At 41.1% G+C, this 20,091-nt stretch overlaps 2 protein-coding genes across 5 annotated transcripts; one reads left to right on the plus strand and one right to left on the minus strand.

Annotated features, from left to right (window-relative positions):
* The first annotated feature begins 2,834 nt into the window (after window positions 1-2,834).
* Window positions 2,835-15,061, plus strand: epn1a (epsin 1a). Of its 3 annotated transcripts, XM_061050310.1 has the most exons (13): window positions 2,835-2,970; window positions 6,040-6,201; window positions 6,461-6,562; window positions 6,925-7,083; window positions 7,255-7,383; window positions 7,683-7,803; window positions 7,946-8,103; window positions 8,302-8,373; window positions 9,839-9,922; window positions 10,642-10,927; window positions 11,538-11,702; window positions 11,935-12,177; window positions 13,095-15,061. In XM_061050310.1, exons 3-13 carry the CDS (start codon window positions 6,494-6,496, stop codon window positions 13,556-13,558), a joined length of 1,950 nt encoding a protein of 649 aa, XP_060906293.1. In that variant the 5' UTR covers window positions 2,835-2,970; window positions 6,040-6,201; window positions 6,461-6,493; the 3' UTR covers window positions 13,559-15,061. The 3 variants fall into 3 exon arrangements, with proteins under 3 accessions (XP_060906293.1, XP_060906295.1, XP_060906294.1); XM_061050312.1 differs by lacking the exon at window positions 11,538-11,702; XM_061050311.1 differs by lacking the exon at window positions 8,302-8,373.
* Window positions 14,874-19,952, minus strand: foxj2 (forkhead box J2). Of its 2 annotated transcripts, none has more exons than XM_061050314.1 (10): window positions 19,693-19,952; window positions 19,027-19,379; window positions 18,804-18,878; window positions 18,607-18,699; window positions 18,052-18,210; window positions 17,475-17,958; window positions 17,189-17,368; window positions 16,974-17,072; window positions 16,283-16,618; window positions 14,874-15,564 (listed from the first exon to the last, which is right to left on the minus strand). In XM_061050314.1, exons 2-10 carry the CDS (start codon window positions 19,351-19,353, stop codon window positions 15,452-15,454), a joined length of 1,866 nt encoding a protein of 621 aa, XP_060906297.1. In that variant the 5' UTR covers window positions 19,354-19,379; window positions 19,693-19,952; the 3' UTR covers window positions 14,874-15,451. The 2 variants fall into 2 exon arrangements, with proteins under 2 accessions (XP_060906297.1, XP_060906296.1); XM_061050313.1 differs by having other exon boundaries at window positions 16,974-17,075; window positions 19,693-19,951.
* Window positions 19,953-20,091: the final 139 nt, after the last annotated feature.

Below are 20,091 nucleotides of genomic sequence, written 5' to 3' on the forward strand. Positions count from 1 at the left end.
CCTCTATATGCAGCCCCTCACTCTGACATCTCTCCTGTAGCACACATCTATTGGTCCTGTTGGTGCATGTGTGTACCACTAGGCTGTATGTTACAAAGTGTGAACCCGGGTATCCCCACAAGAAGTAATACAGTACAATTTTAAAAGTAGCTAATTTCAAATTCTAACAAGTTAACTCTTGTGAATTGTATCTTCTTTACATGTTTCCCTATATGTATAGGCTAATCTGTGACATACTAATGTCTAATTACTAAAACTGTCAAATAATTAGTGGATTAAATATTCAATAGGCCTACATACATTGAATTAGAGTGGAAAAGAAAAGTATAGAAGTTATCATGTGCACTTCAAGTAGCCTAGCTCAGAATTGTGCTTAAGTGAAGATAGGCTACTTCTCATCACTACTGCTCACACATGGATGTTTAGGTTGAGGTTATAAAATAATCCACTTGTACGAAACGTGTACAAATATAAAGACTGAAGGTGATTTTTTAACTAAACCAAAAGACATAGCAAATCATTTAAATGATTATTTCATAACCAAGATAGACAAACTTAAAAATACAGCACAGCCACAGAAGACTGATCTATCAAACAAATTAATAAATAAGATAATGGAAAGTAAAACATGGAGCTTTGAATTTAAGAATATCAGTGTTGCTAAAGTGGAATTACTTCTTATGAATTGTAAAAATAAACCACCAGGGGTTGACTATCTTGGCAGCAAGCTGCTAAAACCTATAGCTTCAATAATTGCTCCTATGGTTGCACACATTATAAACAAGTGTTTTAATGAAAATGTATGTTTGCAATCATGGAAAATATCAAACATTTTCCCAATACCTAAAGATAAAAGAAAGCTGTTCTCTGGTTCCAATAGTTGACCAATAAGTTTATTACCAATTCTGGGTAAGATAATGGAAATAATTGTCTATGAACAAATTCAGGTTTATTTTTCAAATAATAATTTAATAACACATTTTCAGCATGCAGACAGAGAAAAGTACTCTACAGCCACTGCCCTGACTCAGATAGTTGATGACTGGTCAAGGATATAGAGTTATGCTTGATTTCTTTTGATTTTATTGATCATAAGTTAATGTTGGAAACATTGAAATGTTGTGGTTTTTCTCAAACTGCATTACTGTGGATGAAAAGTTATTTGACTGATAGAAAGCAGCCGGTGTATTTTAATGGAAGCTTTTCAGATGTGAAACTTGTGCAACATGGAGTTCCTCAAGGAAGCTGTCTTGGGCCGCTCCTGTACACAATTTTCACGAATGACCTACCCTCAGTATTAGAAAGAGCAGGTAGCTCAATGTATGCAGATGACTCCACCATATATTTAGCAGATGGAAACATCAATGAATTAAATACTAATTTACAGAGAGAATTAAAGTCAGTTGTAGACTGGATCAGTAGTAATAAACTAATTCTAAATGTATCTAAAACAAACAGTTTAGTGGTTGGAAATAATGATTCTTTATGTGCTAATCCAAAGCTTGATCTAAGTATAACTCAGACAATAATAAAACAAGTAGAAGAAATCAAACTGTTGGGAGTTATCATTGACAACAGACTTTCATGGGACAAACATTTACAGAAATTAATAACGAAAATGTGAAATACTTTGTCCGTGAGCAAAAGGTGTGCAAAAAACTTGACACAACAAACACTTAAACAAGTCATTCAAGCCTTATTTTTCTCTCATCTTGATTATTGCTCCGTGGTTTGGTCAAGTCTTTCAATAAGTAACGAGTAGCTCTCTCCTGTGGCTTTCAGATCAAATGTCAGTAAGATGCATGAATGCCTCTCTTGGTTGGAAGTTAAACATTGATTATCATATTCACGGTGGTTTTCTTACGGAACATGATAACAACAAAAACTCCTTTTAACTTGTACAGAAGATTATCTTTCAGTACAGACACACACCATTATCCAACAAGGCATGCTGTGGGAGGTTGTTTTACGCTTCCTAAATCAAGAACATCAACATCTCAATGTTCAGTAACATACAGAACAATGCTGGAATTCACTCCCAAGTAATGTTAAACAACAAAGCACTGTATACAGTTTAAAAAGAAGTCTTAAAGAACATTATCTACGGAGAAACTTTAGTCAGTACTGGTAGGACTACTGGGCCTTTTTTTTTGTGTAACCATATTATGTCTTAGATCAGGGCTGGGCAACTTTGGTCACAACAAGGAGCCACATTCATTTAATTCTGACTGCCAGAGGGGCAAATTGTAGTATACAAAAACGATTACAGTCAATTTTGTCTCAAATTTAACTCAACATATACCAGTGATCAAATATTATTATGGACATACTTCTGGTTTTCATGATTTCATGGCAGATTTAGTCATGTTTTCTTCATGTTCCAGATTAATTGATGTGTAAAAATTGACCTGAGGGCCACGTTGAGGGTTGATGGGGGCCGCCAGTTGCCCCACCCCTGTCTTAGATGCTGTAAATCAGACGGAGCCTTTTGTGTTTGTCTGTTTCTTTTGGGTTTTTTTGTTCATTTATGTCAATTGTCTATTATTTTTAGTTATTGAAGAAATGTTGTGGGATGTTTGTGCAGTGTGAAAAGAATAATATATAGGCCTGATATGAATTTGTAAAATGTATTGTCACAATATAAACTATAAGACCCCAGGAAGTAGCTTAGGGGATCCAAATAAAACAAACAAACAAACAAACAAACAAACAAGAGGATGTGATTTCTTCCCCTTACAGAGACAGTGGGAGGTGACTCACTTAATTATCTCTCTTCCGGATTGAAAATGTTCTTTTATATATCTATCACTTAGGACTTTAGATTTTTTTTTTAAATAATCAATCCCATTATTCATGAGCCTGCTACTACCACCCTAGGAAAACAAAGCTACAGGGGGGTGCGGTCTTTCCTGTAGTCGAGAACGGAAGCGGAAACTCGGCCATCTCCTCGTACATTCAGGCTACAACAGGGTCAGTACACACTTCATTTGTATATATATATTGTTGTTCGCTGCCTGTGTTTTTTTGACATGTTGGCTCTTAAAACAAGCGTGTACGTTCACAGTTGTCCCGCTGCAGGATGTGTCCTCACTAAAGGTTGTACAGTCATGTTGCCAGATGCGAACTAACTGGAAGGAGCTAGCAGGCTAACAGCTGCCTTGCTAGCTAGCTGGCTAATCTTTTTCTAGCAGCAGCAGCAGCAGCAGCAGCAAGTGATTTATTTAATCTGTTAACTTTAAATGACGACTGCAGTCTGCCGTGGTTCAATGTTGTGACGAGAACATCACCTTTTGGTTGACGTTTAGTAAGTTTGACAGCCACTTGGTAGCTAGTAACAACCTCCTGTAACCTGTGTTAGACTTAACCCTGCTGTCAAAGTGCTCAACTACAGTTTACATTATCCGTCCTGGAAGTGGCAGACTTTACTTATTAAGTGACAAAAGTAAGCTGACAGATGCACATGCTAGTTATTTCTTCTTCTTCTAAACTTCTCTTTTGCAGACTTTTTGACTGAAGTGTGCTCCGACCTTACTTGTGTTGTATAATGTCAGGCTGCACATTAACTTCGTGTCCAGTCTCCTGAATCTTCAGTGTGTCAAAGAGTTGTTGGTGAGCTTCAGATGGATGTTTGGTTGGCAGTATTTAGTGCTCTCTTTAACTTAGGTAGGTGTGACAGAGAGAGTAGTATCTCTGTAGTATCTCTGTTTAGGATAACAGGGTGTGGGTTCACTTCTTCAGGAACAAGTTATCTTGACTAAATATCTCATTAAAACAGATCATTCACAATCAGTCCTTATTGGCTTGAACTAGTTAACTGTGTCTTTGTAAGGCTGTCAGAGTACACGATGAAGGGGTTGTGTAGTTTCCAGTCAAACAGAACAGAAATGTGGTTCATATAAAACTTGTGTTTCAGAGGTTGTGATTACATTTGACCCAAAAGAAAGCCTGATGCACGAAAAGGCATGTGAGGTCCCTTATCAGAGACGAGTTTGTGATTAGTTGTCTGTACTTTGGTACAGATTCAGGAGTGTCTGTACTGACTTTTGTAATGGTTGCCTAATGTTACGTTATGCAACATGGTCTCATATTTGTATGACCTACTAATTTAGAAAAGTATGCCATGCGACATGTTTTTATTTTGTGTCTTCAGCATAAAGCATTGATTTGATTTTAAGTTTGCCAAAGATTATTTTAAACCTGACATGAAGAGAACGTGACCAAATTAATAGATAAAATGTAAAATAACTGTTGACAAGTAATAACACGTGTGTTTATTCATATATAATAACTATTGTATTTTTGAACGTGATGTCTGTGTTGTAAAATCAACGCGTTATCATAATCATCGTGATGTCAATATCCATCAAAATATCTGTGATTACGCTTTTTACCATAATCAAACAGCCCTAATTCTTAGATTGTCCTGCATATCAGAGTGGATGGTGTAGAGTCAGACAGGACTGCAGGAGCCATGGGAAAGAATGTAGCAGCCTACTTAGGCCTATAAGTGCCTGTTTTACCTACTTTGAGGAAAGTTCATGAAGGGATCAGATTGAATTATCATCTTTCTTCGTAAAGAGATTGCACCTTCCTGCTCTGGTTCGTCCCAGAATTCTTCTTAAGGCGATGCTTCTGACTTCTTGAATATCTCCTCTAAGTTTGTGTATCCAGAGAGAGGAACATGTACCACTTGAGCAATGATCTCAATTTAGTGTTATTAAAGAACAGATGAATCTGGAATTGGATATTTGTGTTTTTTAACAGAATTCTCTTAAAGTAGGTGTGGACAGCAAACTTAAGTGCGCACATGAAATGAGGAGTTTCTACTTTTTCTTCCCATTGTTGCTCGGTGAAATGGCCTTAGAGAGAGAGAGAGCGTGGATCTATTTGGTGAGAAATTGCAGATTGTGGCATTGAAAGGATGCATCTAGTCAGCAACATTTCAGCCTGCTGTGCAAGCAATCATATACAAACAATGCTTAGTAGGTACCGAGGGATCCAATATTGTGCCACAAAATCATTCTCTGCATGCCAGAACACCAGCAGCAGCAGCTAGCATCAGTTCATGATGTTTATGTCAAATTCAGCTACCAGTTAGGATTCATTTGTTGCACCAAACAAAGGTTTTATTTTCTTGTCAATTGTTCAGGGTTTGTTAGTAGCTTGCTCACTGTACGCTTGACCTCTTGATGATAGCTGACAAACATCAAACTTACACAGTTACCCGGTAATGTTGACCTTTACCCAGTGTTACTGGGTTCAAAGCATGACCAGCTTTGACCCCTTAAAGTATTTTTTAGTAATCAGTTGTTGTTTAATTCTCAACCTACTGGATGTAACATAGATGGCAGTTATAGGGCCATTTTTTAATGTGGATTTATTTGTGGATTAGATTAATTAGCTTTTTGCTCTATACATTTTCAGAAAGAGATCAGTTATTCCTTCCATGACGCTGTCAAATAACTTGATTTGACCATTGTGCTTGATATTCACATTTTCTCAAATGCAAAGGTATTAATGTCTTTCTCTTCAATGAGTCACTCATTTAACGTGTTCTTCTGTGTGCCTTAATCCTAAAATGTTTGGCTACTTGAGACTCGTCTAAATCTTTGTAACCCTCTGTATCGAATGAAGAGAGTCGCACAAGGATGTTTTTTACATATATTTTAAACAACCACACTGTTTTTCATCCTTCTTGCTTTAATCGTTGCAGGATAAGTCTGTTAACACTACCTGCTCATTCCAAGGACAATAAAAACATAATTTTCTGTTCATCTGGAATTAAAGTCAAAGAGCCTTGAATTTGATAAGAAAGATTAAGTATATAAATTGTAAATTGAGCCGTGTGTGGATCAGCAACAAATCATGTGATTTCTGTTGCTGAATATCTCCTTTGTCCTCATTTAATAATGACTTCCTTAGAAATAGCACTCACGTTAAGTTTAACCTTTTTTTTTTGTCTGTTGTGATTTACATTTAGTCTCTTTCATTAGTATGGCTTCTTTTTTTCTCAATGTTAATCTCAATCTTGCTCCACAGTTTCAGTCTCCCTACGCCGTTGGTTTCAGACCCGATGTTGCCACGGGAAGAAACACACAAACTGAGACACAGCACTCCGTGAATGAGTGGCTCACAAGCCAGAAAGAAACAAAGACACACCAAAAGGAGAGACCCTTATTCTGCACCATTCTCGTGTAACAGGTGTGCATGAGCAGTCACATGATTTAAGACTTACTTCTGGTGCAGACACCACCTTTTACACTCTGATTGTTCTTCTCAAGGTCTCCTCTTTCATTCATTCTCCTATTCATCACATCCAGTCTTTTTAACTCTTAATCATCTTGCAGTTTTTTAATAGTGTTATTGTCACTTGTCTTTGTTTGAAATAACAATGTGCTTTCCCCTGCTGCTGTTTGTACTAACTATAATTTACAACACGTCTTCTCCACCTGCTGTTCAGATTGCAACAGAACTCGACGGCCAGACCGTTGCCATGTCGACCTCATCGCTACGGCGACAAGTAAAGAACATCGTCCACAACTATTCAGAGGCTGAAATCAAGGTTGTGTGTCCCTCTGCTTATTCAGCTTTTCTCCCTCTCTACACCCACACCCTCCATATGTCCACAGCTTCAGTTTAGCTCATGTATCTCTGCAGGGCAGAGGACATAATGAGTTAGTATACATGCTAATAATCTAATATTACTGTGACACACCTCTTCACTCTTTCCCCTCATTACACATAATGGCTTAATCAAATTATCCATTCATTATTTTACCTCTCTCCGGCTTTTTATCATGATTGAGTTTGCATTGCAACTTAGAACAATGTGGATCGTTAATTTGTCACACTTGAATTATTCTTATCAGTGACAGTATTGATGGAGGATAATTCAAGTTGGTCTCTTGCTGTGTTGTTTTCCAGGTAAGAGAGGCGACATCCAATGACCCGTGGGGCCCCAGCAGCTCTCTTATGTCAGAGATCGCTGATCTGACCTACAATGTAGTGGCCTTCTCGGAAATCATGAGCATGGTGTGGAAACGCCTCAATGATCACGGCAAGAACTGGAGACATGTGTACAAGGTTTGTGTGTGTGTGTCTGTGATGTGAATAATTGTTGAACAAATATTACAGTATGCAGAGTTATGTAATGATACTCTCTCAACAGGATGTAACCAAAATCAGATCCATATTATTAATGTGACAAAACTGAGTATACTTTTGGTCATTGGTCGTGTCATTTATGTTTACCAGGCTATGACTCTTATGGAGTACCTGATCAAGACGGGTTCAGAACGTGTTGCCCAACAGTGCCGAGAGAATATCTACGCGGTCCAGACCCTCAAGGATTTCCAGTATATAGACAGAGATGGCAAAGACCAGGTACACAAACACGCCCATGTCCACAAAGCTTTGTAGAAAGTTAAAGTGATTTATGAGTAAGGTCCACTTTTGAGGAATGCAAGGGCCCATTGTCAAACATGCTATGAGCAATTTATTCAGGAACCATTAATAAACTTTTAATGACCTCTTGTGCAAACCTCCAAGCCAGCCGTAAAGTTTTTATGGTTTGTTGATAACTCAACTTCTTAAGTGATAACATGTTTTCAGTTAATGTTTAGTATTTTAATGGTGCTTTCATTTTCAGCACATTTAAGTGTTTTTATATTTGTATTTTCCAGGGGGTGAATGTGCGAGAGAAAGCCAAACAGCTGGTGACACTGCTGAAAGATGAGGAGAGACTACGAGAGGAGAGAATCCACGCCCTCAAAACCAAAGAGAAGATGGCACAGACCTCCAGTGGTGAGATGGCTAACGTAACAGGGTCTACACAAAGTTAAAGCTACACTACTTTAAACAAGGGATGGGTCTCATCACTCTTATTTTAGGGATTGATAGTCGATTTCGCTTTAACACCACACATGCTGATATGTTCCTCCTCCAGCCTCATCAGCTCCATCAGCACCCAGCCTGGGGGGCAGCCTGTCAGTGGGCTCCCACTCTGGAGGGGCAGACCCTGAGCAAGCCTGGCCGCAGAGCTCCGGAGAGGAAGATCTGCAGCTCCAGCTTGCTTTGGCCATGAGTAAAGAAGAGGCTGAGCAGGTAACACAAAGCAGCCTATTCAAGACAAAAACAGCCATATTAAAACTCTGTACGCTAAGGATTAAAGCACAACTATAACTAACTGTAGCTAAGTTTGTAGTCAAGTCATCTGTGTATGTACATAAAGGTATATTACAGGTATTGTTCACTACATACACCTAGCCTTGCTCTCACCATTTGACACCTGACCTCCCCCAGACTAGTGAAGACCCTCTGGAGGACGCAGAGCTCCGCTATGCTCTCACACTGAGCAAAGAGATGCTACAAAAGGTCAGGGGCAGAGAGTGTGACCGGCTGACTGGCCAACCAGTCATCTGTCTTTCTTTCAATTGGAATTCCTCAAACACACATCAATCAATCAAGATAATTGACATCACCTTATATTTCATTTGTGATTTTCCTCAAGAAATCTTCTTCATGAAACAAATTTGCATCAGGTCGTTGTAATACTCTCGACATAATTCAGTTTGCTGTACTGTGTGGCACTCTTTCAAAGTGATTACAACCTGAAGAGTGCCGGGTGCTTTTCAAATCCTTGTCAAGATGTGTAAAACTGCATAAAAGTTGGCACACAGAAATGACAAACAGAAATTACAAACTCTTATTCAATTGGTGAATTTGCATGGCATTGGCAAAATATGTATTATCATTTACTAAATTGAACACTTAGTTGTTTTTTTTAAAAACATTGATTATTTTTTCCTCTCACTTCCTGTCTCTGTCGGCATGCACTCAATTATATTCTCACTTGATGTGTTCACTTTTCTTTACCTGCTGGTTTGTCTTTTTCTTCATTGAGTTTTTGCTTGTTGTAAACAAAACGTTTGATTTCTGCATGTTCTGTCTAAAAAGATTAGTTTAGTCTGTAGACTCATGACTAGCAAAGACAGTGGCTTATTGACTTTATCTTAGAGCACAGACCTTGCTCTGTATCATAGCAGAGAAAGCCTGTTTCCTCATTGCCTCACAGCCCGTTGTCCTTATAAAGGGTGGGAATATTGGGAAAAAATTAGATAGACTATACCAGGGCAAACTGCAAGATCTCATTCAGGATGGGTCATGTCATTTTTAAAGGAATGGTTTGTAGTTTTGTAAAGCCTGGTCCACTTCCACCCTCTTTGTTATCTTAACTTTTATTGCTCGAGGTAGGCTGGATGATAAAGAAACTCTATTATGTTAAAGACTAAGCTAAGGACGGGTACTTTCCTCTTCAGTGTTTTACCAGGAGCAAGCATTTACAGATTAAAACCAACCAGCAGTTTCCATTAAATAATCACACTGACAGCATGTGTCAACAAACAAAGTAACCACAGCTGCTTCTGCAGCTGTCTCTGCCTCTAAAGAGCTGCTTTGGTGGAAACTGCAATTAAACTTAGATTTTCTTTTTGATTACAGTGGGATTCACATCCTAGCCATGTCTTAACCTCCTTGCCACAACAGATCTCAGTTTTTCTTTTTGGTGCCCTTGCTTCTTTGGATGATCATTATTCCTGTTTGAAAGTGCACTAAAGTTTTGGTCCAATTTTTCTTACCAAAAACGTTGAGAGTAAGGCATGTTAAAAAAAGAAGATTTAATTGTTTTCTATAATCATATTATAATTATTCAGGTTTTCAACCTCCATTCCCACCGATTAAGCTTTTCAATTTGTAAACTGAGCCTTAATCTTTACCTGTGGTGTGCTTTCTGAGGTTGTGGGTCTCAGGTTGCTGACATCACAGTTTGTGTGATTGGCAGGAAGAAAGACTGCGCAGAGGTGACGACCTGAGGCTGCAGATGGCCCTCGAGGAGAGCAGGAGAGAGAAGACAAAACCTGAGGAGGTGTGTGTCCTCCTTTTTATTACACATGTTCTTGACTTTTTTTCTTTTGACATTTCATGAGATACACTGATTACTGCATTACTACTCCTCCACTTACAAAACACGCCTGATTGTAGAAATCCTCTTCAACTTGGGATTTGTTTGTGAAACTTTGTCCTTCTGGCTAGTACATCAAATTTCCATTTAATGTAGATCAATGGATTTGTCTGTTAAATTTTTCAGATAAGTTGATCAGAATTAGAAATACGATATATCTACAGTATGTGTCCACGTTTTGATTATATCAGCTGTAATTATCTCTTTATGCTGTCAGAGTCTTGCTGGTATTAACTGTGGTGTCATAAATCAGCCTGCATCTGGAGTCTGAATGATAGATTCTGCAGTGATGAACAGAAGAAGTGTGTGTGACATTAAAAGCTGGGAAAAGAAAGCATGTCACAGCTCAACTTTCAATTTGAATATATCAAAGATAAATTAAAAGTAGTTTATTTTAAAGTTCAATATTTATACTCAAAATTGTGTGGCAGTTATTTTAAACTGTCAATTCAATGTCTTTATCTGGTCTGCAACTCTTTGTGTCCTTTTACTTCTCAGTTTTGTGAATTTCCTCTTATCAAAGCACCTGACCTCTGCATACGTGGGTGAATACGTACTTACTGTACATTTCGTCCTGAGTGAAGCTGTGGAAACATTAATCCATGGCATATTCTCTTGCTCAGAGCGCTCTGATGGAGCTGAGTGCCGTAGACCCCTGGGGGGCCCCTGCCGCTGCCGCCACTGTGGGCTCTGCGGGCCCCTCGCCTCCACCCACAGTTCCCCCCCCTGCGGCCTCTGGTCCTTGGGGAACCGCTGCTGCCCCAGACCCATGGGGGGTAGCTTCGCCCACCTCTCCCACAAGCTCTGACCCCTGGGGTGGGGGAGCACCTCCGACTACAGCTCCTCCCCCAGACCCCTGGGCGGAGACGTCCAACAGAGTTAACAACGTGGACCCCTGGGCAAGCTCAGGTAAGCAGATTCAAGGCTCTACATGTGAACTCTGTGGCCAATCAGGTGGGTGAGAATGTTCACACGGCTGAGTGTCAAAAGACAAGCATGCCCCGCTCTTCGGATGAAAGAGGATGTAAAGACCTCTCAACCTTTAAGCCTCTTCACTCCACTGTTTCATTTCCTGTTTTCAGATCACCCTTGTTTCAGTTTTCATCATATCACCAAGCTGTTATGTCTTCTCATTCCCTCACATGCTTTCAGTTTGTAATGCAGAAAGCTAGCATGCTAAATCCATTCTCCCTCTGTGTCTAAATCAGGGATTTGTATCCTCTTGTTTCTACTCAGGACTGACTGTGGCTGTGTCTCAACCAGAGATGTCTCCTCCTTTGTCCTTTTGTGCTTTATTTTAGCCTCTTTTTATCTCTCCTTTACCTCCTCTGAGCTTCAGATGTTTTATATTTAAAAAGTAATAAGGTGGACCTCACCTGTCACCTGTGCAGAGGTCAAGGAGAGAAGCAACAGTGTTGATACCCAGCCCAGCTTCCTGTTTCCTCCTTATTGTGGATTGTACCTGTAAGGTGTTGTGTTAACCCTCCCCACCCCTGCGTCTCCTTCCCCTCCCCTGTAGCTGTGACTCCCCCCAGTGCCGACCCCTGGGGCCCCCCGGTGCCACCCAGCACTTCCTCTTCGGGGGGGCCAGTAGACCCATGGGCAGGGGACGGGATTGTCCCTGCCTCTGACCCTCTCACCTCTGACATCTGGAGTGGCACCGCCAAACACACTAATGGCACAGGTACACTCACACTTAAAGCTACATGGACGCATAATCACTGAGGTACTGGTGCACCCTGGTACATAGAGTACACACAGATTTTCAATTTCATGCACACAACAGTTGTCTTGTCTTACATTTCATCCTCCTCTAGTTTGTGTGGAATGTGTTCTTCTATTTTGTCTTTGTTTTAAATAATGAATTGTTTTCTAGTCTGTGTCTGATTTCATATTTCTGCGCCTCCCTCCTGAAGGAGACCCAGAGAGACGAGGGTCCCCAGCACTGGGCTGTGACAGTACAGGCTCACCGGTGCCCTTTGACCTGTCATCTATTGGTTCTTCACTTCCTGTTCGTAAGACTCCTGAGTCGTTCCTCGGCCCCAACGCAGCACTCGTTGATCTCGATTCTCTTGTGTCATCTAAACCCAAACCCAAACAGCCACCGCCTCCTTCCATCTCTTCATCCTCAGCGCACAACCCCTTCTTACAGAACACAGGTGAGCCACATATACAGTATGGTTTAAACTGTGTAACTGCCCTCCATTACAATGTCTAACCCTGTCTCTGGACCATGTAGGTACAAATTATCCCACAGTTTAAGATACCATCATTAACAGTGGTTTTCTCAACAATACAATCCAGACCTGATTTAACATGTATAAAAAAGATCAAATTAAATGTCTTAGGAAAAATATGTTCAGACTAAATTTCCGACTATTAAGTGGTTGGATCAAAGTCAGTTCTTCAAAACAACCCAGACTGAAAGCAGACAGAAAACAATTTAAAGCTCTGTGACTACCTGAAGGGGAGCCATACTGTGTCCTTGAGTTGCACTAACCTAAAGCCTTTCTGGGACAATGTAAATCCAATAATGACAGACAGTACAGGATAGGTCATTCAAAATAACTCTGCTGTGAACCAGTGTAATAGTTGTAAAGCTTTACAATAAACCTGTCAAAGCTAGTCAGTAGAGTATGAGTACATTATTGCAACAGTTTGTTTTGGGGCTTTGAATCACAATTACAATCAGTGATTAGATTATTTTAAAGATGGATTGTTGTCGCTTTCAAACATCATTAGAAAAATAACAGTCATGTTTGTGAAGCCAAAGGCAACAACTTTAAATGTCTTGTTTTATCCAATTTACAAATTCAGCTTATCGTCGAATAAGATTCACAAAAGGAGCAACGCTTCACCGTTCACTAACTGAAGCTAATTCATGTTTGGCATTGTTGGAATAAAAAAAATGACCAAACAAGCACACCGGTGGAGTTACATGCTGTCTCCAGATCAGAAAAACTGACGTACTCAAGTTTTGATTAGATGAAAGTATTTGAAGAGGAGTATTGAACTCGTTTAAACAAATATCAGATCACTGTTATCATAGTGAGCTCTGTCTGTTTCCAACCCTCAGGCTCATCTCCTGCTCCTGGCATTGCAGTAACTCCAGGCAGCACCATTTCAAGCAGGGGGGTTTCTCCAGTACCTGCCTCCTCCAACCCTTTCGGCGTGGCTCCAACCATGACCTCCATCTCACCTCAGCCCTCCTCACTGGGTCTGAGCGGCCTGCGCTCCAGTCCTATTCCTACCAATCCCATGCTGAGCATGGTGCAACCGGGACTGGGCATGGGGTCGATGAGTGTGGGGATGGGAGGTCCAGGAATGATGGGCATGATGCAGGCCAGTCCCATGGGCCTACCTTATAGCAGCCTCTCACCTATGGCCCCCCCTGGCTCGACTCTGCTTGGGCCCGGAGGTGCAGCGCCTCCGCAGCTGATTTTGGGTGGGCCCGCTGGAACAGGGGGCGTGATTGGGGCAGGAGGAGCAGTGGGAGGCGGAGGAACAACGGGAGCAAGCACCAACCCTTTTCTTCTTTGAGGAAGTGTCACCACTACTTTGCTCACTTGTTTGGACCTCCTCTGTCATACCTGCTGCCCCCTTCATCCACCCAGCCCCTCCCCAACACATTTTGTGTCTAAAAAGAAAAATGTGTACATCTCTATATTTAAAGAAAAAAAGAAAAAAATCAAAAATTATGTTTATCTTTCCCTTCGAAAGCATTATTTCATTTCAGAATAATTTTCCACATTTAGTTCCTTTCATTTCAGTTTGGGTTGTTTGTGGGTGGGAAATAGAGATCTATTTATTTTTTTTGTTTGTTTTAATTCTCTTCTGTTCTGTATCGTTCTTCATGTTGTTTTGTTTCTTCAGTCCTGTCTTGAGATGAAGGTAAGTCTGTGAGAGCGGGGGGCTTTTTCAGTAGTGTCATTCTACTCTGTTCTAACATTACTGCACTGAGAGACAGATGGAGGGAGAGGGGATTATAGCCACTAACTAACTGAACAGAGAAACTGTTGATCCTGCCTCTTCCTCTTTTCTCCCTCAAGAATGAAGACAAACACTGAATCTCTGAATCAAACCAGTGCATGAAGGAAGGTTTTTTTAATGAACTCCAGACTGAGATACGGACTGCAACACCCGCATTAACATTTCAGGCACAATGTGGTCAAAATTATTTCAACTTCTTCACTTTTAATTTAATTTAATGTTAAATGTAATTTATTTTTTTCCATTTTTTGGGAACAAATAAACAAGAAAAAGAATCACACGACGATGCCATTTAAATCAAATGCTTATTTTTTTCTTTCTGATTATTGTAGAAAAACTAAAGAGAGCTTTGACATCTGTGGTCCGATGGGGGAAATGATGGGATGTATTGCTGTATGTGTGCGTGAATGTGATGCTCATTTGTGAGTGTGTAAGTATGCATTAGTGAAAATGCCTGTTTCCGTGTAAATGTATTAATATCTGTCTTCTTTTTTCTTGTGTCCGATCTTATTTCAGTTTCTCAAAAAGAAAGTAAGAAATGACATCAAATATTTTTGTTTTTAAAAATTGTCACTTGTATTAATACAGTGTAATGTTGGGATTTCAAATGAGGTATGATAAGGGTCACACATTTCTCTGCCAATCTTATTTTGATGAATCAGAAGTTTATTTATTTTTTTCTTATTTTGCCCGATCAAATATTTCATATGGGATCCCTGGTACACAGAGGTCCCAGAGCCACCACTGTCCTGGGTTTGGTCCCTCTTGGCCTTCAGGGAGGGAGACATACTGATGCTTCTTAAAAAAAAGACAATTACTCAATGAATGAATGAAAGAAAGAGAAAACGGGGACTTGACGACAAGCTCCATGCTGTTCTTTTTAATTAAGTTTGATGAATTTATTGTTATTTTATATCAACAAGAAAAAAAATCCCTTTTACCAGGTCAGGTTGATTTTTTTGTGTGGTGATGACTGTGAACATTCACATTGGAAAAGCAAAATGGAGAAAAAAAATCAAAAGGAATTTATGAAATAAAATAAAAAACACAGGAGGTTTGTTTGGCCTGTTTCATGTTTGCGTTGTTGTTAATGCTTTACATTTTCATCCCACATTTGTGGTTTTTTTTTTAACTGCTTTATGTCAACAATATGTTTGGCCTTTATTTTCTTTGGTGAACAAGCTTCATAACTCTGCAATGAAACATTATAAACACCCTAACCGTAACTTGCTAAAGATACACAATGAAAATGATTACAGCATATGAATCTGAATTAAGGTGAAAAATACTTAAGAACAGCATTCAATTATAAAAGACAAGCTTAATCCCAGACTTACTCTCCGAGAGGCCGAACAGTTCCTGCACAGTCTTGTACTGATGGCTGTGAAGAGTCACTTTCTTGAAATGTTCAGTTTAATCGTTTCTCTTCGCAGACAGCGGAGGTCAAGCGAGCAGAGAATCCCAGTCAAAGTCATCCTGGATCTCCTCGCTGTTGCTGTGCAGGCCCCTCAGTGGAGGACGCTGTCGAGGGGTCATAGACTGCGGCTGCATCCCGGCTGAGACACACAGGGATAAAGGCACCAACTTAGAATACAATTTAGGTGGAGTAATAGTAAGGAACAGAGGAACAGCTGCAACCACTGAGGCCAAAATCAGCTTCAGCTAATTTTTCTATATGTAGTTCTACACAAAGTCAATTGTGTCCCACATAATTAACACCCTTCTTCAGATGTGAGGGACGATTACAGCAACCAGTGGCTATTTATTTAAGTGTTTATAAAGGCATGTGAGCAGGGGCATCTGGGTTAGCATGGGCCCACTTGAAATCTGATTGGCCACCCAATAATTGTGATCTTCTGTTGCTTTATTGCCAGTTCAAGGCGGGATATTTACACCTGTTAACGCCATGCCTGCAATGTGTAACACACTGATGCAGGAAGGTGGGGCGACGTCGCCTGTGACCAGTCATCAGAGTTAGTAACAGGAATAACAGGAGGTTGGTGGTAATGTGTGAACAGCGCTGTGTGCGTGGGTGTGCATGCCTGAGTGTGTGTGCATGGGAAGGTGGAAGTTTGTTACAGTGCTGTTGCAGAATCCAAATGAGTAAAGGGCTAATGAATAGCTATCTGATCTGTCGGAGAGGAGACTAAAGTTCAGTATATTGCTGTGTTGCAGACAGAATACTCTTGGCTTAAATTACAAAAAAAATCTTGAAAATGTGAACCTATTCTTAAAGAGTTGCTGTAAATGTAAAACAGAACGTCAGTGTCTCACCGGTTGTGTTTGCAGGTTGTGTGAACTGCGGTCTTTGCAATCCTTGTCCTTGCAGAGGCCTCCGGGGCGGCTGTGCTCCACTGGCCGGGGGGAGAATGGGGCAATAGGGGAGGGGTGAGGGGTGAGTGAGGCTGGCGAGGGTAAGGGGCGGGTTTGAGGTGAAGGGTGAGACCTGTTGGGAGTGAGGAGCACCAACAGCGAGAGGGGAGTTATTCCCAGAGGTGATCATTCCTTTCTGAGTGAAGAAGCGGTTCAAAGAGTCGCATAGAGAGGTGAAGAGTGCCGGGTCCAGGGCCCAGTCGCAGAGCTCCGCCTGCCGCATGCTCTCCAAAAGGTCTGCAAACAGAGAGAGAGGGTTTTTAGAACAGAAGTTATCAAGACAAACAGACATTGATGAATTTTCTATCAATTGTCAAATCTCTCTGCAATTCTTGTGTTTATTGCTTATTTATCTGACAAAATCTTTGTAGTTGTTACATCAACTGCAAAATAAAGGCTTTCTTGAAAGATCAGATCAACTTAAGTGTCAAAAAGTAATGACCTGTAAATACTGAGCGTTACTCTGGTCAATCTACAACTACAGCTCTGAGACTGATAACTTCCACAAGAAATCCAAACAACTACAAGGTAAAAAAAAAAAAAAGATCCCTTTAGTCATAGGTAAAGTTTCCATTAATAAAAGACTGCAGACCTGGGTGACCGGAGAGGTCGATATTCGCCCAGTCGATGTTGCTAGCGATGCGGCAGCTCTCCTTCAAAGAATCTGGAGTACTGAACCAATCAGCTGGCACTGCTATGGGGAGAAGAAAGACACTTCAGTAAGCACTAGTCTCTGTTGTGTTTTTTTTTTCTGTTATTTTTTACTACAAAAAATGTCTGTAGTTGACCAGGTCCTTTAAGACTCACTGTATTGTGGGACACGCTCCGTCTCAGGATGCTGTGGAGGCTGCGGAGGCAGTGGAGGCAGTGCAGCGGGTGTAGGTTGAGCGGGTGGGGCAGTGGCAGGGTGAGGAGACATTGGTAGAAGTGTTGGAGTGTGTAGAGGAGTAGTGTCATTGGTAAGGCCAGTCAGGGGAATAAAATCAGCTGAAAAGAACACAAAAACAATCACTCATTAAGGGGTGTACATATGTATGTGTGTAATGTGTACTTTTTTTTAACAAAATCACAGCTACAGGTAAATCCAACTCACACTGAGAGCCTCCTCTGTCCCGCATGGTCTTGAAAATAGACTTGAAAGATGCATACAAGTCTGGTAAATTCAGCTCATCGAAGGTGAAACGCAGTAGAGGATCTGTGGAGGTGTTCAGGGAGCAGGCCGGAGGGGCATTGAGCGATGCAGGAGTAACACATACAGAGGGGTGAGAGGGTCCAGACACGGTGCAAACAGACACAGGAGCTGAGTTCTGGGTGCAGGAGAAAGTGGGGACAGAAACAGGCCCTGACATGGCAGGAAAGGAGAGAGAGGCATCAGAGAAAGAGGAGGCAGATGGAGAAGCAGACAGAGGTGGAGCAGAGGCAGCGGGGAGGGAAAAAGTGGAGCAAGGTGGGTGAGGAGGTTGGAAAGAGTTGGTGGAGGTGATGGGGACGGCTGGTGGGAGCTCCGCTGGAGGAGGAGCAGATGGATGAGGGACAGGGAGACTGGACACTGGACTTGGCATGTAGGGGGATGATTGCTGGAAGACAAAGATTTTCAATTTGGTGCTGTAAAAAAACGACACAAAGAGAGTAAGCCTGGCTTTGAAGGAGGAGGGAGAGAGTGACTCTACCTTGCATGGGGGAGGAGAGAGGGAGGCAGGACCATGTGGATGTTGATGAACGGCTCCCAAAGGCTCTGCGTTGAGTAGACGGAGGTCTGTGATGGAGGCTGGTTGTTGTTGGTGAGGAGAATGTCCTCTCTCTGCCTGTGTACCCTCTATCAGACGAACCTGTAATAGCACAGTATTACTTTATAACAGTGGAAAGCTGTTCAAAGTTATTGAAATGACGGCCACATTTTCAAAACCTTTTCAGGACAAATAACAAAAACAAATAACATCTTTACAATCTCTAGATATGCAAACAGAACTGTATTATGCAGTATTTTGTATATCCATTAAAAACCAATCAATTCATCAATGGAAAAAATCGGCTGATTATCCCATTATAAAAAAAGTCATTGTTTTAGATTCAAATTCTTATTTTCAAAGTTAAATATAAGGATAAAATCCTAAACTTGTTCTTGATGGTGGTTTCTTTCAATGGTTGGTTATTAACAGACATTTTGTCGATATTCATTAAAGTTGATGGTCAAAAAACAAACGAGTGATATTAAAACACCATACACTGTGCTTCTCTTCTTCCTCCTCTGGATAAGGACGTTTAGGGGCCCTCAGTTGGTTGGCTTCTGCAGGTCCATCCATCGTCCAATAGGAGCCCTGGAAATACAGTTTCAAGATTTAAGTATTATTCATTTCCCATGATGAAAATTCTTGTAAAAAAGCTTTTTTTTTTCAGTATCATGATATAAAATGTAATTAACCTTGCCAGGGTCATTCTGTGGCCGAGGAACCTTCCTGAAGCATTTATTAAGGGACAGATTATGCCGGATGGAGTTCTGTGAATCACATACATTCAGAAAAAGATGACATATTGAGACAGCTGGTGATGCAAATATCCTAACAAACTTTTACATCTGTAATAAAGCTGTAAGTATTATAGAACTCTAGTGATATATTAACATGTTTGTTCTACATTTATCTTACTTTCCATCCTCGGCCAGCTCGGCTGTAGTAGGGGAAAGTGTCACTGATCCAGGTGTAGATGTCATTCAAACTCAACTTCCTCTCAGGTGCAGCTGCTATTGCCATGGCAATGAGAGTAGCATAGCTGTGAGGGGGTTTCCCTTTCGAGTTCGAAGGGGAGGGGTCTGGTACAGAGGGTAAAAAATCTCCTCTCTCCTTCCCTCGATCTTTCCTCTTCTCCCTCTCCCCTCCTCCTCCTCCTCTCTCCCTCCCCGAGCGCAGGCTGCTGAATCCCAGCCGAGGCAGCCAGTCGATACTGGTGAGACTGGAGTCCAACTCTGAGGACATTGTCTTCCTGATTGTCTGTCCAGGATCTGAGGGATCAATGGAGGAAGTACAGGTCAACACATCCTTTCACTTTGTGTTTACTTTGAACAATTACAAACACTGAGACATAAGATTGTTGGACCCCCCCCCCCCCCCCCCCTCGGTCTCTAATGTAACACTGTCAAACAGTTGTGTTCCTGTACTTAAAACAAGCCTCAGTTAGCAAGCAACAAGTTCACGCAGAGACACTTTGTTCTACCCTGGAAACTTCACATTCACACAGAAACTGCATCACAGTGTATTAGTTTGCATATTCTACCTACAGTTTCTATTTTGAGGAGGATCAGTGTTTTTGCTTACCTGTACAGTCACTCGAGGCCCAAGGCCTTAAAAAGTGTTGATATTTGATGTAGTCATCAGCTGTGCACAGCTTTAGGCAAACTGGTGTCCGTCCTCGTCAACAGATCTCTCTGTTCCACATGTTGATGTCCACAGGGCTTCCAGTCACACCTTTAGTTTGTGAAAGTTTGTGTAACTTCTTAGAAATATACACAGAAAACTTATCGAGGAGCTTCCTTTTTTTCTCCCTCCCTCCCTCTCCTTCTTCTTCCCCTCCCTTTCTGACTACACCAGAATAACGTCACCCACTCCTCCCCCCTGTGTGACATCACTCTTTGCACCCGCCTCTGTGAACTGATCCCACCTCTTCAGCCGGTCACAACTGGAAGTATCAGTTTCTGCAGCTTGGGCCTCAATAGA

Source organism: Labrus mixtus, chromosome 11 (genome assembly GCF_963584025.1).
Source record: "Labrus mixtus chromosome 11, fLabMix1.1, whole genome shotgun sequence".
Taxonomy (NCBI): Eukaryota; Metazoa; Chordata; class Actinopteri; order Labriformes; family Labridae; genus Labrus; species Labrus mixtus.